This window comes from Patagioenas fasciata, chromosome 1 (assembly GCF_037038585.1).
Source record: "Patagioenas fasciata isolate bPatFas1 chromosome 1, bPatFas1.hap1, whole genome shotgun sequence".
NCBI lineage: Eukaryota > Metazoa > Chordata > Aves > Columbiformes > Columbidae > Patagioenas > Patagioenas fasciata.
In genome coordinates, this window is record NC_092520.1 from 177,379,349 (window position 1) to 177,393,658 (window position 14,310).

Here is a 14,310-nt window from a genome sequence, read left to right on the forward strand (position 1 = left end):
TTTACTATGCTAATCCCAGCACCTGTCCCTGCCGAGGACAGCAAGAAGGGTATGGGGGTGGGGGAGGAACAGGCCCATATGTTTTTCCCTGTCCTGGATTGGGAGTGATCCCTCTGACGCACCTAGAGCCCAGAACATATGCTCTTTTCAGATCCTAAATGCTGTTTGCTTCCTCCCATCCCTGGCGGCGGTGCCTGCGAAGATCCTGTGTCCCCCTCTTCCTGGGATTCGCTCTGTTTGCTGCCCGGGAGTCACAGAACACTTCTCAGTCAAGGCTTGCAGGGCCGTTTTCAGTAGGGGATTTCTAATTTTAGGAGCGTCTGCTGCCTATGGTTGAGCGCTGCCTTGCTGGATCCCAGAAGAGAGGGGCTGAGCTGAGCTGAGCCAGGCAGCTCCTTTTTATTTTCAGCTGAGCTAGTGTCAACCTGAGTGGCCCCAGAGGCCCGAGCCAAGCACTGCGCAGGGCTGCCAGAGTCCTTCCCACAAGGCTGAAAGACGGAGACTCGAGTTTGAAGCTTCCAGTCCTGTGTCCATTTGGCCTTTAGCTGAAGGATCTTTGGCTATGTATGGTGTGTATTGTATGGATTACCAATACCCAGTTGTCCAGGTAAGCAAAAGGACAATGGTGACTTTATAGAGACTTGGCGTTCGCTCTATATGTTCTTCGGGCAAAACTGAAGCTTGCGAGCTGGTTTTGTAGAAGGACGCTGCTTCCATGCTGGGCTCCTTGGCTTGGTGCGTCCCAGGCCTTGGCAGCCCAGGGGCTCTGTGAAGGGCTTTGAGGCTCCTGTGTACGAGTGGCACTGTTTGACACTTTAACTCCAAGGTCAGTGTTGTTTGAGACTTTTGTGTTTTGGTTTGTATTTTTGGCTTTTTGTCCCCCCCTCCCTTTTTCTTTTTCTTTTTTTTTTTTCTTTTTTTCTTCTGTAGGGGGGTTGAGTTGACAGCAATGCCATCTGTGTTCCACAAACTAGTCTGTTGTTGTGTGTCTTACTGCGTTGTCTGCACGCATGTGACCTGTACGTGTGACTGCAGTCCATCCCGCAGGGATGGCGAGCCACCGGGAGCGGCTTCTCAACTATTTTCCTCTTCCTTCCTCTGAAACAACCCACAAGACTTCCAAAAAAGTCTAATTCGTCACTTTTTTGCTTTTGGAGGTCTGGCAAGGATGTGTAGGGTGATAGGAATGGGTGAGTTTGAGAGCAGCATTTGGGGCAGGGCAAAGCCTGTATTACAGCCTCTGCTGGGGGAGGGGGCTATATTTGGAACACACGTGAGATTTGCTGGCCCAGTGTGTGGAGTCTTGGAGAAGCCAGAGGCTATGGGTCAGGCTCAAATACTTTCGGAGCCAAGTGAAAGATGATGTTCTCTGCACAGTCCTTGGCTATTCAGTGTCAGCATTCCTTGTCCTCACAGGCACCAAATTTATCCAGAAAAACATGAAATGTAGACTGGCAGTTGAAGATTATCTACCCTGAGATACTTCAGATAGGCACTAAAGGGTATTTTGTTAGGTTACCTTGTACTGGGGTTTTTATTACACACATGAATAGAATCCACCACCAGAAGTGTGTCTTTTGGTTGTTAAGATTTGTTCCTGATAAATTGGTTCTTTGCACTTGAAACTTTTTTTCTTCTTCCCTCTGGCCTTGATCCAGCTGGCAGGTTTGCTCCATCTAAACTTGAGCCAGCACAGAAATGCAGGTAATGGGATGTTAAAATCGAAGGCTGTGCTTTCTTTGCACCTTAGCAGCAAAGAGGAATTACAGGCATAGCAAAAGAAGGAAGGCAAACCTTGAACTTGCTGAAAGCAGAATACCTGTGGCTTTCTCCTCTCTTGCCATTTCTACCAGTCCTATGAGTTTTAAACTAACCCAAGTATTTGAAAATGTATGTGTAAACCACTTAGTCAAACTAGAGGTTAGTTCTTCATCTCTGCTCTCATCACTGTGATTTCGTTGGCCTTGCCCTGTCGCCATTTGTTTGAACATCCTTCTCCATCTTATTTTCCATTAGGATTTGAACAAAAAACCATCATGTGCATCTGGGTGAACACAGGAGAGAATACAGAAGTGGTGCAGATGTGCACGGGTGGGAACAATGAGCTTTGCGTGGAGTGGTAAAGATGATAAGCTGTGTCCTGGCACCAGTTAAATTTGCCCATAGTTATTTCAGAATGCGACTTCTACAGCATGGTAATGAAGTTTCAATGCATATGTGCCTGTGATGCACAAGAAATCATGAGAACTCATAAGTATTGGCACCAAGAGCCATTCTGAATATGTTGCTTCTTGAATAGATGCAGTAAGAAGGAAGGGATGATCTCATGGCTCTGAGTGGTATGTTCTTTAGGCTTCCAGCCTTCAGTGCTACTCGCGCTCCTCTGTTGTTTCAAGCAGCGTGTTCTGCAGTTTGGGTCTTTGATTTTCCTCAGAAGAGGGTGGCAAATGATGATGGTTAATTGCACAGTGGTTCCATGATTTGCAAATGGGACAACTTAAATGGAGGTGCACCAAACTTACTTCTTTTGGCCGTAAGACATCTGAACCCCCAACCCTCAGTGAGGAAAGGTGAGTCGCACAGATTCACCAATTAATTTTATCAGCCTTGCTCATTATCAGGTATTGCTTTTTGGGCTCCAGTAGAGCCCAAGACAACAAAGACCTCAAGTGTTACCAAGTCTGATAATGTTTTCCATGGTATTCTTGAAACTTTTGAAAATCTGTATCAGATGTTACTTTCAGATGGTTTTATGGCAATCAGAGCTCCTGCAGGCCTGCATTTCTTGTTGCCAGAGCACATCCGTTGGAAATTGGGGCTTTTCTTTTGCTAAACAGGAGCAAAGGTGGATATATTCCAAGCATGGGGGAGGAGATGCTCTCTGGCCTACAATGGAGATGAAAGAGGGAGACCAGCAGTAGATTACACCAAAGGGAGTTCCCACTCTGCTGGCACATGAGCAAGGCCGGTGTGCCAACTGGGCGATGGGGAGACAGTGCAAGTGAGGGTTCAGTGCATGGCTGGGTACCTCTTTTTCCTTAGAGGATTCTTTTTGATGGCAAATATTTCTGGAGGTTCCTAAGGTGAAGGCCAAAATGGATTAGAAATTACGCTCTCCTGGTGAACAGTGAGGGGTGACGGTAGCATGATGTTTCTTTGTCTTGAAGGTCTGTGCCCTAGTTCTGGGACAAGAAGTTGCCACTCTATGGCAGAGAAGAGACTGGGCAAATGCAACAGTTAAGTGGAGGGAATAAGGAGATTATCCTGAGTGATTTGCAGAGGTCTAGTGGACGAGGTACGTGTTGCTGAAACCCGGTGCTTTGTCGTGGCAAAGGTATAAGGAGGTCACTGTGTTTTCAGCTGCTTTGAAATGGAATTTACACTTGACCTAGAATCTTGGTCCAGAATCTCAGGTTTGTAATAGGGGAGGATAAAATAAACCAATACTTTCCCTGGTTTTGCAATACTGCCTGTAAACCTGTAGTATTGTTAGATACAAGTTAGCAGAGAGGATGAGATAACTGGGAAAAACGCGCACTCTGCCTTGGAACCCTGCGGGCGGCAGCCGTGGAGGCTGACTCCTTCCGAGAGGACACCACACCACAGTTTGGTCGTATGGGGCGGCTGGCCCATGCATTTCTGACTCCATGCTCTGGTGGGATATAAGGGCTTGCCGGTGTCTTGGTCTCTGGCTCTTCATGCCGGAGGAGTGAGTGCGGCAGGGATGCGTGCTCCTGATGGCCTTCTGCTATGCTAGGAGAGAAAGAGGAAGGGAGGGAGTCAGAGATCGGTTTGCGCTCGTGAAATTGGGAAACTGTGAAGTGCAGCATGGGTCAGCATGGCTTGTCTGGAGAGCAGTACAGTAGCAGAAGCCCGTGAAGGAAAAATCATTAGGTTGGTTGGGTTTGGGTTTTTTTTGACTGCAAATTATAACAGGGCATATTTGTGCAAAAGAGAACATGTGGGGATGCAACTTGTTACTGCACCGTAATTTGGCTTTTCTGCTGCAAAAACCTGGGTGTCTCTTGAGTATCAGATGTCGAGAGACATCAGAGGGGCAACTTGCCTGAGCTGGTTTATTTCTGCGTCATGAGCACTGGAGCATTGGCACGGTCCCCTTGTTTAGCCAAGAGACCGGTGGACCTGTGCTCAGCCCTGTCCCGGGTTTCCCTGGGTGCAATGTTGGGAAACATCAATCGGAGCATCTTGGATCCCATCTGCTAAACAGGGTAGCAGTATATCGGTGTGTTTTACGGGGTAGCTGGGAGAACAAGCGCTGCCAACTGTGGAGTGCTCAGGTGTTAAGGGCCAGATGCTTACTGAAGATAAATTGGAGGGGGAAAAAAAAGCAAGCTGGGAAGGAGTCCAGCGATCTCCAGTTTTTATGATGAAAGAAATGCAGATCCTGGCACGGATTCTGCTTCCGGTTCATCTGACGCACCGTGTCACCCACGCGTTCTCCCCTTTGTGGCAGGAGGGAGGTGTGTGCCAAACTGACAGCTATCTCCCGAGCATCCTCCTGCTGGGAGATGCGCTCTCCCGCCTCTTGAGCTGCGGGCGGGAGCAGCCCGGCCGCCAGCCCCAAGCCGCTGGCGATGGTAGGTGCAGAGAGACACGGCCGGGCCGTGGGGTCCTGCCGGGCCGGGAGCCGCGCTGCGCGGGGCGACCTTCGCTTTTGTTTCCAGCTCCTTGGTTGTGTGGGGGTGCGAAAGGGGGGTCCCGGCGGGCAGGCGAGGGAGCGCCTCGCCGGGGTTGCGGGCGCGGCGGCGGCCGAGCCGGGCGGGGCGCGGCGGGGGCGGTCCCGGCTCGCATTAATTACCTTCGGCATTCGGGGCGGTGCTTCCCGCAGCCATCTGGCGGAGCCGGGGGTGCGGCGGGGGGAGCCGCGGCCGGGGAGGGAGGGAGGAAGGGGGAAGAAAGGGAGGAACACGGGAGAAGAAAGGGAGGAAAAAGGGCTCGGTGGGCACCGCGCCGGCGAGGCAGCGCAGCGCAGGCACCCGCCGCCGCCCGCCTGCACGGGGCTGCTGCTTTTTAAATTTTTTTTTTTTCCTCTTTATTTTTTTTTTTTCCCTCCCCTTTGCGGCCGGGCTCCCCCATTTTGGTTTATGGAGAAAAAGAAAATGGTAACTCAGGTAAGGCTGGCGGGCGGGCTGGGATGCCGGTGCCGCGCCACGGCGCCTGCCTGCCCGGCTTTGTCTGGGCGGGGAGCAGGGTGCCCGGCGCGGTGCGGAGCGGAGCGGCCGGCAGCGGGGCTGCCCCGCCGCCTCCCCCTGGAGTGGCCGAGGTTCCGGGCCGCCCCCGCCCGGCGCTGGGGCGGGAGGGAGCCTCGTCGCGCCGGGCACCCGGGTTGGGCGCCTTGGGGAAGGGGTTCCTGCAGTCCCCCTGCCCGGAGCAGCCTCACAGCGCTCTCTAGGGAGAAGAGGTGTGTGAGGAGCACGGGTGCCTCTCTCCCGAGTTAGGCTAACGCCTCTTTTGAAGGACCGACCCTGGACGAGCACGAAGGTAAACGTCTTCCCAGCCATTTCTCCATCCAGCTGCTGGTCACCGTGAGGGCTGGGAAGCCCTTGTAGGTAGCGTGGGGCTGCCGGTGCCTTCCCGGGGGAAAGCGGCTGACGTTTCCTGGGGAGCGCACCCAGCTGCCAGGGCCGTTGCATTTCCCCCGCCTCGCAATGGTGTTTTATCAGACGGTGCTCGCGTTTTGAGGCTGCTGAATATTTTTGGATTTTTAGATTTTTGTTTGGCATGGCATCTGCAAGTTACCACCGGAGGGAGGTGGGAAAGGGAAGAGGAGGAGAGAGACATTGGGAGCTGGAATCCTTTGGAGTTTAGGCATTATATAATGCCCTGCAGTGCCTTGCGGAGCTGGAAACCTTTGGGGGATATTCCCAAAGGGGGCGGAGGAAAGGACTCTTGGAGGGAACTTTTCTTCAAATCTGTGTTTCACAAGTGCTGTTTTTTTTTTTTGTGGAGCTCTGCAGTTTTTCATACTAGATGCATATTGTTTCCTTGGCTTTCCTTAGCCCTGGCTGAATCCTCGTTCAGTAGCTGCTGCTGCGATCCTGCATGTCCCAGTGCAAGGGACAGTGCTTTTGTGGGTGCATGGCTTGGAATGAATCTGCTGCAAGCAGTGATACCCACTTTGACCCTTCCTCTCTCTCATCTTGTGTTTGTCAGTGGCTGAAAAAAAGGTCTCTGTCCATTTTTAAGGTATCTTCCTAGGTTCCCAAGCCCCACCTTCTGCTGTTTAGTCCCTTCCGTTACCGATTCCATTTTATCTGGACCAAGGCTTTCTGTTTTGAGATGGAAGAGTTCTGCAGAAATCTCCTGAGGCTTTCTGTACCTATATTTAGTTTAGTGAGTGATGCTGAAAAGCTAGGTCTGTATGGTTTGAGTTCAGTTATGTATTGCTGCGTGCTCAAAGAGTGCCCGGTTAGACGGAGGTGTATGCCCCCGAGCTACTGATTGGTGTGTGCCCATTTTGAAGAGTTGTTCTGCGCAGCCTTGTGTTGCAATGTGCTTTCGGCCACAACTGTTAGACGCACAGCCTGTGCCTGGGTCCCCAGTACACAAGTGCGTGCAGTTTGTGTGCGCCTAGGACTGAGCACCCTGAAGCACGAGCAGGTTAGTTTGGAGATGTGTGGATCTGGGAAGGATGGGATTCTGCTGGAGCACTGGCTGAAATGGAGTGGATATAAACTTGTTTAAAGGTTTGGGATATCTTGAAAGACTTCAGGGAAATCTGTCTTCCACAGAAACAATTTACTAGTGTGGGAAAGGAGACACCAAGACCATGCATTATTAGTATCGATTGACCTTGAATTATGACTGTATGTACTATCTAGGATAGGTTTTTGGGATTTGTGCTGCATGTTTACATGCTGATGCTGAAGAAGATGCATATTAACATAACCAACAGAGAAGGATATCTTGGACTTTCTCTCAGTTGTGGTCTCCGATTGAGGAACAGATAGCTCTTTTATGCACAGTTGAGAAAGACACAGAGTTTAGCTGTAGCTTAGTGCTGCTTCTTGCAGGAGGAGCATTTGGCTTCCTAGGCTGGTCCTTAGCAGTGCTTCACTGCAGTTATGGCTGAGTGTGGCATCTCCAGGACAATATCCCCAGCCACATTTTTCCCATTCTGTAATGCTACTTTGAAGCAGTGGAGTGACCTTACAACCTGTGAATGTATTTCATTGGGACTCTGTCTCATATATGAAAAGTAAATGTTGGTGTGGTAAGCTGGTAATTGCCCTTGACTAAATTCAACATTGCTACAGTCTCTCACTATACTTGGTTCAGTCTCCAGACAACACTGCCTGCCTGATGTGTGTTCTGTTGTGTTTTAGGGAGCAAGCTCACCTATCTTCCTTGGAAATCTGGGAGATCAGCTTCTTTGCAGGCATGAGGGACTGGTAAAGCAAATGAGAGTGTGTGGGGTGGGGAGACTAGAAGCAGTTACAGGAAGAAATTGGAGGTGCTGGAAGGCAGAAACATGCTTCAAGAAGAGGAAACCAAAATTGCTAATGAGAGCAAGAGCTCAGATTCATTAACAGAAAGTACCCTGGTCTTATCCCCCTTAATCCTAAATCAGTGAAAATGAGTGTTAAACGAGGCCCAGTACATCATGTGCTAATTGCAGATAAAAAAGAGAGTCTTGGGTGGATGGGAATTATATGCTAAAAGGCTTTTTTCTCTGTGCGGTGCACAGTGAGGTTGCTGGCTTGCGTGGAGCACAAAGCCCTCCCTTTCTTGGACAGCCCAGTGCCTTGCTGGCGTTTTCCTCCGAATCTGTTTCCCATCAGGGCTGGGAGAGGGGGAAGGTGTCGAGCATCTCGGAGAGTGGGAAGGGAGCTGCTGCCTCCTTAAGGAGACCTGCCAGCCCATGTGGCAGCCGGCAGTGCCGAGCAAGCGGGTGTATGTGTGTATGTATGTATATATGTATGTGCGCCTTTGTAATGAATCACCCCGCCATTGTCTGCTCCCCTCCCTGCTGCTGTCGATGGAGCCTTTCACCTGGGTTGCTGCCTGCTGGCGGCCTTCTTCCAAGGTGGGAAGAGGAGGAGGAAGAAGGGTCGCTTGCGGTAATTAAAGCCAGGCTGGGGAGAGCTGCTATTTTCTGACTGCAGCACCCTGTTTTCCCTCTTTCTCTCTTGAGTTCACGTATTTTGATGTGGGTGTAGGCAGGAACATCTGAAGGGTCCCCTTCTGTGCAGCTGCAGGATCACCAGTGTGCATTTTGTGGCACCGTTTGAAGTGTCTTTGCTGCCCTGCCTGCCAGCATGCCCCCTCCTGTCCCCCACAGCACCCCTCGGAGGCTCCAGCCAGCACCGTTTATCTTGGCACGTGTTTGACTTGCTACGCTCTGCCCAGGGCTCAGGGAGGTGATGGCGTTTGTGGCTTTGAGACTAATTTATGTCCTTGTTAAAATGAACCAGCAAGCAGCCTCATTTTTTCCAGAGGTTTTCTTCCCTTTCCCTTCCCCCTTCCATAACCCTTTCCCTGCCAGACCCTGTGTGTAGCTGAGACAACCTTGTGCAGCCAAAAGTTGCTTGCTCAGTCAGTGATTGTTGGGTTTTTTTTTTCCTTAATTTAAAAAAAAAAAGGGAAATGCAGAGCTCCTTAAATGGAGATCTTATTTAAATCAGAGCTGTGGCTGACTCATTAAAAGCTTCTCTGTCTCCTTTTCTTTCCTCTGCCTCATTCCATTTCCCTATCTTTCTCTACCTCCCGTTACAGTAACGGTGTGATAAAATGGATCTTTGTCTGTTTTCCATGTTGGGATCATGCAGGGGGTGTGTATTTGGAGGGGGAGAAAGACGGGAGATGGGGAGCCCTGTCACGACAGCCACCTTGTGCTAACTAAAAATATACAATGCATCCCATTATAGGAGACCGTCCTCCTTTGTTTGAACTGGCTGCGAGGGAGACCGAGTCCCAGAACAGCCGTCCCCTTACGTCTGCTTTAGGATCTGTTCCCCTCCAGGCAAGCTGGATTCTGCAGGGTTCCCCTGCCTCACTAATTTATTTTTTTTTAAAGAGCTCTTTCTGTGCATAGTGGAAGGCTCTCTTTTGTTCTCTCTGACTTCTTTCAGGAGCTACCACTGTTCCCCTGTCTCCTTCTCTTGCTTTGAGGATTGCATCTCTTTTTCCTTTCGGGCCAAGTGTCCTTGCTGTTTGCTCCTCGGTTTGGTGTTACTCTTGCAAACTTGCATGAGCTGTCTGAAGGGGATTGCCCTCTGTCCATGGCCTTGTGCTCTTTGCCTTTCAAAAGCGACGCTTGTTTACATGATACCTGTCTCTCTGCCTATGCCTGTCCCCTAGTTTTTGCTTCCTTTCTACTTTTTGTCGTAGGACTTTGTTTTAGCGCTGCAGAGGTTTGTGTGAGAGGAATCCTGGCCGGTCACTTTTCCAGGAGAATCTCCTCTGGGAATTGAAAGCTGGATCTGCGGCTCACTTCCCTGATGTAAGGACACGGTTGCTTGAGATGGGCCTGTGCGTTGTGTCTGTAACTGTTGTAATACTTAGAGATTTAACTGCTGGTGGAGAAGGGCTTTTTCTTAAGGGCTTAAAATCAATGGGGCCTATCAGAACCCAGTAAGTGTTTTTTCAAGTCCTTTTCTCCTTACCACGTTTCCTGAGCACTTTCAGATGCGTTGGAGTAGAAGCAAACTGCTGTAGGTGCTTGCAGAGCAGACTTGGGATGGCAGAAGCTGCGTTCAGCGTTGCCTAGGCAGGATGGTGTTGTAAGGGGGAACTTGATACAGCAGTGCCATTTCCTTAAGTCCCTGTCCTAGAAATAACCTCACTGTTCCCTAATGCATTTCTTCTGCAGGTGACTAGGTAACTAATCCCCAGGTACCTGGGAATTGAGAAATGAGGATGCCTAAGTTTGCCACAGTACATGCTGTGATATTCAGATGACAAGGCTGTGTAAATTTAACATGCTGTTTTATTGTTATTTTAAGAACTATTAATTTGTGAAGTATCTGGATTAGTGAAAAGGTTGTAGCGAGCTACCAAAAAATACTGAAAGTTGAAGGTTGAGAAGGAGAGAAGCCCTTAAAACCAGCAGTGTCTTCCCCTGCAGGTTATTAATTCATGATGGCTCCATTGCACTTAATTAGTATCGACCAGCCTTCTACTATAAAATTCTAACACCATTGCAAAAGGGGGCTGCAATGGGAGAACTGATGGTTTTGGGCCTGGATTCTGGCCTTATTAACTGCTTCAGGTAAAATGCTTGATGTTCCTCTTTTAGATACATTTTCAGCAGGTGCTGTGTGCAGTTAGCTGCCACTTTTCAATGAGTTCCTTAACCTGTTTGTCTCCCAGTTGCAAAGTCACAGAATTGACTGACAGGCATCCCTTGAAGGTCTAAGTACCAGGGAGGAGGTGGTTGATTTGCCTTAGTCTGTTCTAATATTGTTATAAAGGATGTAGTCAGGTATTCTTTCTATCTGACAAATTCTCTGGAATCAGAGAAATGTTAACTTTCCTACCAAAAGTATTTTGGTTTGCTCCTGTACAGTTATTTGTGATCTTTATGTTGTGGGGTTGTTTTATTTTTTTCCTGGGCTGCTGAAGCTCATGCTATGACCATGGGGGCTGGGGATATATGGGCTGGCTTTGTAGGGTGTGCAGAAGCTAGAGCAATTAGTGTTCAACTGAAAGCTTTCTCAAAAAACTACAGTGGGCTTTGCCTATATAAAAGAAAACAGGACAAATGCTGGAGCAGTTCAACAGTGTGCTTTGTTTAAAATATCTGGTTTTTTTTTTTTCCGCTTTGAAAAAATGTCCATTGAGCAATATTATTCACAAACTGAATTGAGAGTTATCAAGATGGTAATGGGAAAGCACTTCAATTCCAGGGCATTTCCATATTTTAAGTTGGGAAAGAAACCTTCATTTGTTCTCTTTATTTCTGTTTCTATTTATGATAGTCTTTAATCACATGATTGCATGCTATTTTTTTTCCACAAGAAAGGAAAGAAAAACCAGACAGCCCTCCACCCGTCCCCATCAGCTCCAGTATATGTGTCACCACGATGACCTCTGCAAGCATCGGTAGCAGGGTTGACCGTCCCAGATGCATCCCACAGACCTCTGCCCCCTACACTGAATGTGTAATTAGCTGTCATTTTCTCTGCAGGCCAACTTGATGTGTGTTTGCCAGTTGGTTTTATGTATTTGCTGACAGCAGAAGAATGGTGACTTTTTGGAATATTAGGCTCTGGTTTAGGCTTGAGAAGCATACACTAGTAGATACATTTTGCCCTCTTTTCCATCCCTGCCTGTCTCAGCTCTGCCATCCATCATAGATGGATAGATGGGTCTTCTCACTCTCTCCTCATGATCCCTGGTTAGTGCTTGTCCTGTGCAAGTCCGTGTCCATGCCGTCCCTGTCTCCGTTCCTCTCCAGTTATGTGTCATCGTCTTTCGGCACACTACTTCTTTGCCTTGACCATTTCAGTTCTTTCTCAGCTAATTTTTAGGCTTGCTTATTGTTTCTCCTCCTCCTCCCTGTGCTCACTACAGCCTCCTTGTCATATGTTTTTGGAACTTCTCCACTCACTCCTTGCATTTGTCATTTAGTTTGCCTTTTCTGCTCCTGTTGCAGTCAAACTTGTCTGATCTGTCCCTTTTCCCCCCAACACTAAGTCTGTCTTGTTGGCGCTTAGGTTTCTTGTCCCAATTTACTTGCCTTGCACTACACTTCCAGATCTGTTTCTTGGGTTCTTTTGGATTTGAGGTAACTACTGCTCCATATTACTTGATCCTTGCAAAGGCGATGGTGCAAAGTATGGGAGATGGATAATCTCCCTGCTGTCATTGATCTCCAGGCTGGGATCTGACCTTGCAGGTATCTCCTGTGAAGCTGTGGATGAGCCCTGAACCAGAGCATGAGATTACAGACAACGGGGTGCAGGTGGCACTGCCAGCCTCCCTCAAGCATCTCTGTTGCCTGTTAGAATCAACTGTGTCTAAACCATTCCTGATGGCGAGTAACCTGCCGCAAAAACATTTGTGATGCCACTGCCAACCTCGACAATCCAAGTCCTTTCCTTTCTGAGCATTGCTAAATGTTTCCTAATATTTAACGTAAAGCTTGTTGCCACCATCTCTTAAATTTACACAGCCTTGTCATCTGAATAATGATATCCATGATAAATGTGAAGAGTGGATCGGTTCCTTTTGGCAGGTTTTGGGTTTTTTCCTCGTTTTTAGCCTTTTTGCGCCATCATATATGGCTTTACTAATAGATTTAGTTGGTAAAATGTAAAACAAGCATAATGTTGGTCAGATTTTGATGACTTTTTAGTATGGGTTGCTAAATATAGATCGCTGAAATGCAAATTTTTCTGTTAAACATGAAGTCCTCATGGGGCTTTCAAAGTGTGTGAGACATTTGTGTTTGTTTGTGGTTTCCCCCCCCTTCATAAACAAGACAAAATATTCTACCTACTGCTTTCCCTGATTGGATTGATATGTCTGAAGTAACAAAAAAATTAGAAACCCTGAAATCAAATGCAGATAGCATGAAAAAAAAATAAGCTAAAATGTTTTCTCAAAATTACAAACAAGTGAAAACAGGGTCTTAGAATGGGAAGTATCAGCCAACCTGGCTCTACCAACCCTGGTTGTAATGGAGACTTTCACCCCGAGTCCTCTCTAAATACCTAACTGGAATTGCACTCCAAGTAGCCTGTAATCTGAGGGTGCATGGAGACACCAGAAATGTCCGAGTAATTGCAAGGGTAATCTTCTAGTCGGTTCTGAAGGCTGCCCTCGGGCTGAGAGTCTTGAATACGGTTAAAACCTTCTGAACTGTCCTCCCGGTTATCCTACTTAAAATTCATAGTTTCTGCAGTTGTGGTCCTGTGGAGTTTAGGATTTCTGTGTGCTTTGTAAGTCCCGGTCTCACCAAGCTATCTGACTTGGAGGGCATATTTGACTTTCAGATAATTGCTTTTGATTAACTAAGATTTAGATAATCAGAGTTTGACCTACGCAGTGCATAGACCATCATTCACCCATCGGGTTTCACTGAGGCTCCTTATCTGAAGCCTATGCTCTCCCTCCAGTCCTAATAGCAAAACCTGCTTTAAATTACTTAAAAAGACAGGTCTAAAAATGCCTTAGAGAGGAGTTCACATTTCTTGGATAATTCTAGTCCTTCTTTGTCTCGCATACCCTCCATGAAGAGTGAAACCTTTAATTTGATTTGTTATTCTTTGTAGCATTTCTTATTTTTGTTATTGCAGCATATGAAAGGAGGTTATCAAAACTGAACTATTATGCAAAGTACTTAGGAATATTATGGAGCAGAACTAAGAAGGCCTTTTGTTTTCTAGCTCGTGTCCCATCCTGCTTTGTAAAACGTGGTTGAGATAAATAGGGCAGCAGGGGAAAGGATTTTGGAGTTTCACAGGCAGAGTTTTGGATCTGTGTTATCTTACAAAGGATCCTTCCAGCCTCTACCAGGAGGTAGAGGAGAAAGAGCATGGTAATTTGGTGAAATTAGTGGATTAGTCAATTGCTGACTTGATTGGACTATAAGGTATTGTGGCATGTTAGCTTTGTTCAGATAATCCTCTTGCTTTTCTTTGTGTGCGTGATGGAGCCATTTAATGTTGTTACACTTGTTTTTAAAAACTTTTCTCTGGTCTGCCTCCATCTGGTCTCAGGATGAAGCTCTCTTCTGTCTTGAAGCAGTGGGAGAGGGAGGAAAAGTGCTTCTACGAGTCCCTCTTATATAAAGTTTGGGGGGGGGGAGTGTTGATATTTTGTGTGTGTTTGTTTGTTTTTTGGGTCACTTTAGACTGTGGTGGAGCAAATATGTGGTAAGGAGTGTAGTGTGGTGAGAAATGGGAATGAAGAAAGTGGTGACTGGAGGCTGTGGTGAGAACTTGAGACAGTTCCCTGCTCCAGGTGTCCTTCACAGGGACATGGGTGATGGGCTGTGAATGAGCATATGTGAAGTGTGACTGATGAAGAGGTGTAGTCAAGGAGGGACCGACCCTCTTTGTGGCTGAAAGAATTCAGGTCATCCAAGGCCAGCTGTAAACCTTCATCCTAAGAGAAATTTTCTGAGGTACTCTAGATCTTCAAAGCTCCTTTTGGTCAAAATGCCGCAAGGGGTGCGAGAATGAATTTATCTGGTAACATGGACTTCAGAAAGGTGGAAGAAAAGACTGCTGGGATCTTGATGCTCTGTCAAAGCTAGACTGCTAAATGCCTTGTCTTACTGAGTGAATATAAATAAACCGGGTTAGATCAGATTAAAGATCCCTGAGCCGTGTTTTCCATAAA

At 47.6% G+C, this 14,310-nt stretch overlaps 1 protein-coding gene across 21 annotated transcripts in view; it reads left to right on the forward strand.

Moving 5' to 3' along the window:
* The window catches only part of RBFOX2 (RNA binding fox-1 homolog 2), a 175,438-nt gene that overhangs the window by 83,180 nt on the left and 77,948 nt on the right, over positions 1-14,310 (forward strand). Inside the window, exon 1 of one of the 21 annotated variants that reach the window (XM_071802305.1) lies at positions 157-607. The exons of 18 other annotated variants lie outside the window; for them this stretch is intronic. In XM_071802305.1, the coding sequence (XP_071658406.1) occupies positions 563-607 (45 nt within the window). In that variant the 5' untranslated portion in view covers positions 157-562. Of the gene's footprint in view, positions 1-156; positions 608-4,466; positions 4,599-4,903; positions 5,133-14,310 lie in introns of those variants that run through there. 2 more of the 21 variants (XM_071802319.1, XM_071802307.1) reach the window with 2 other exon arrangements.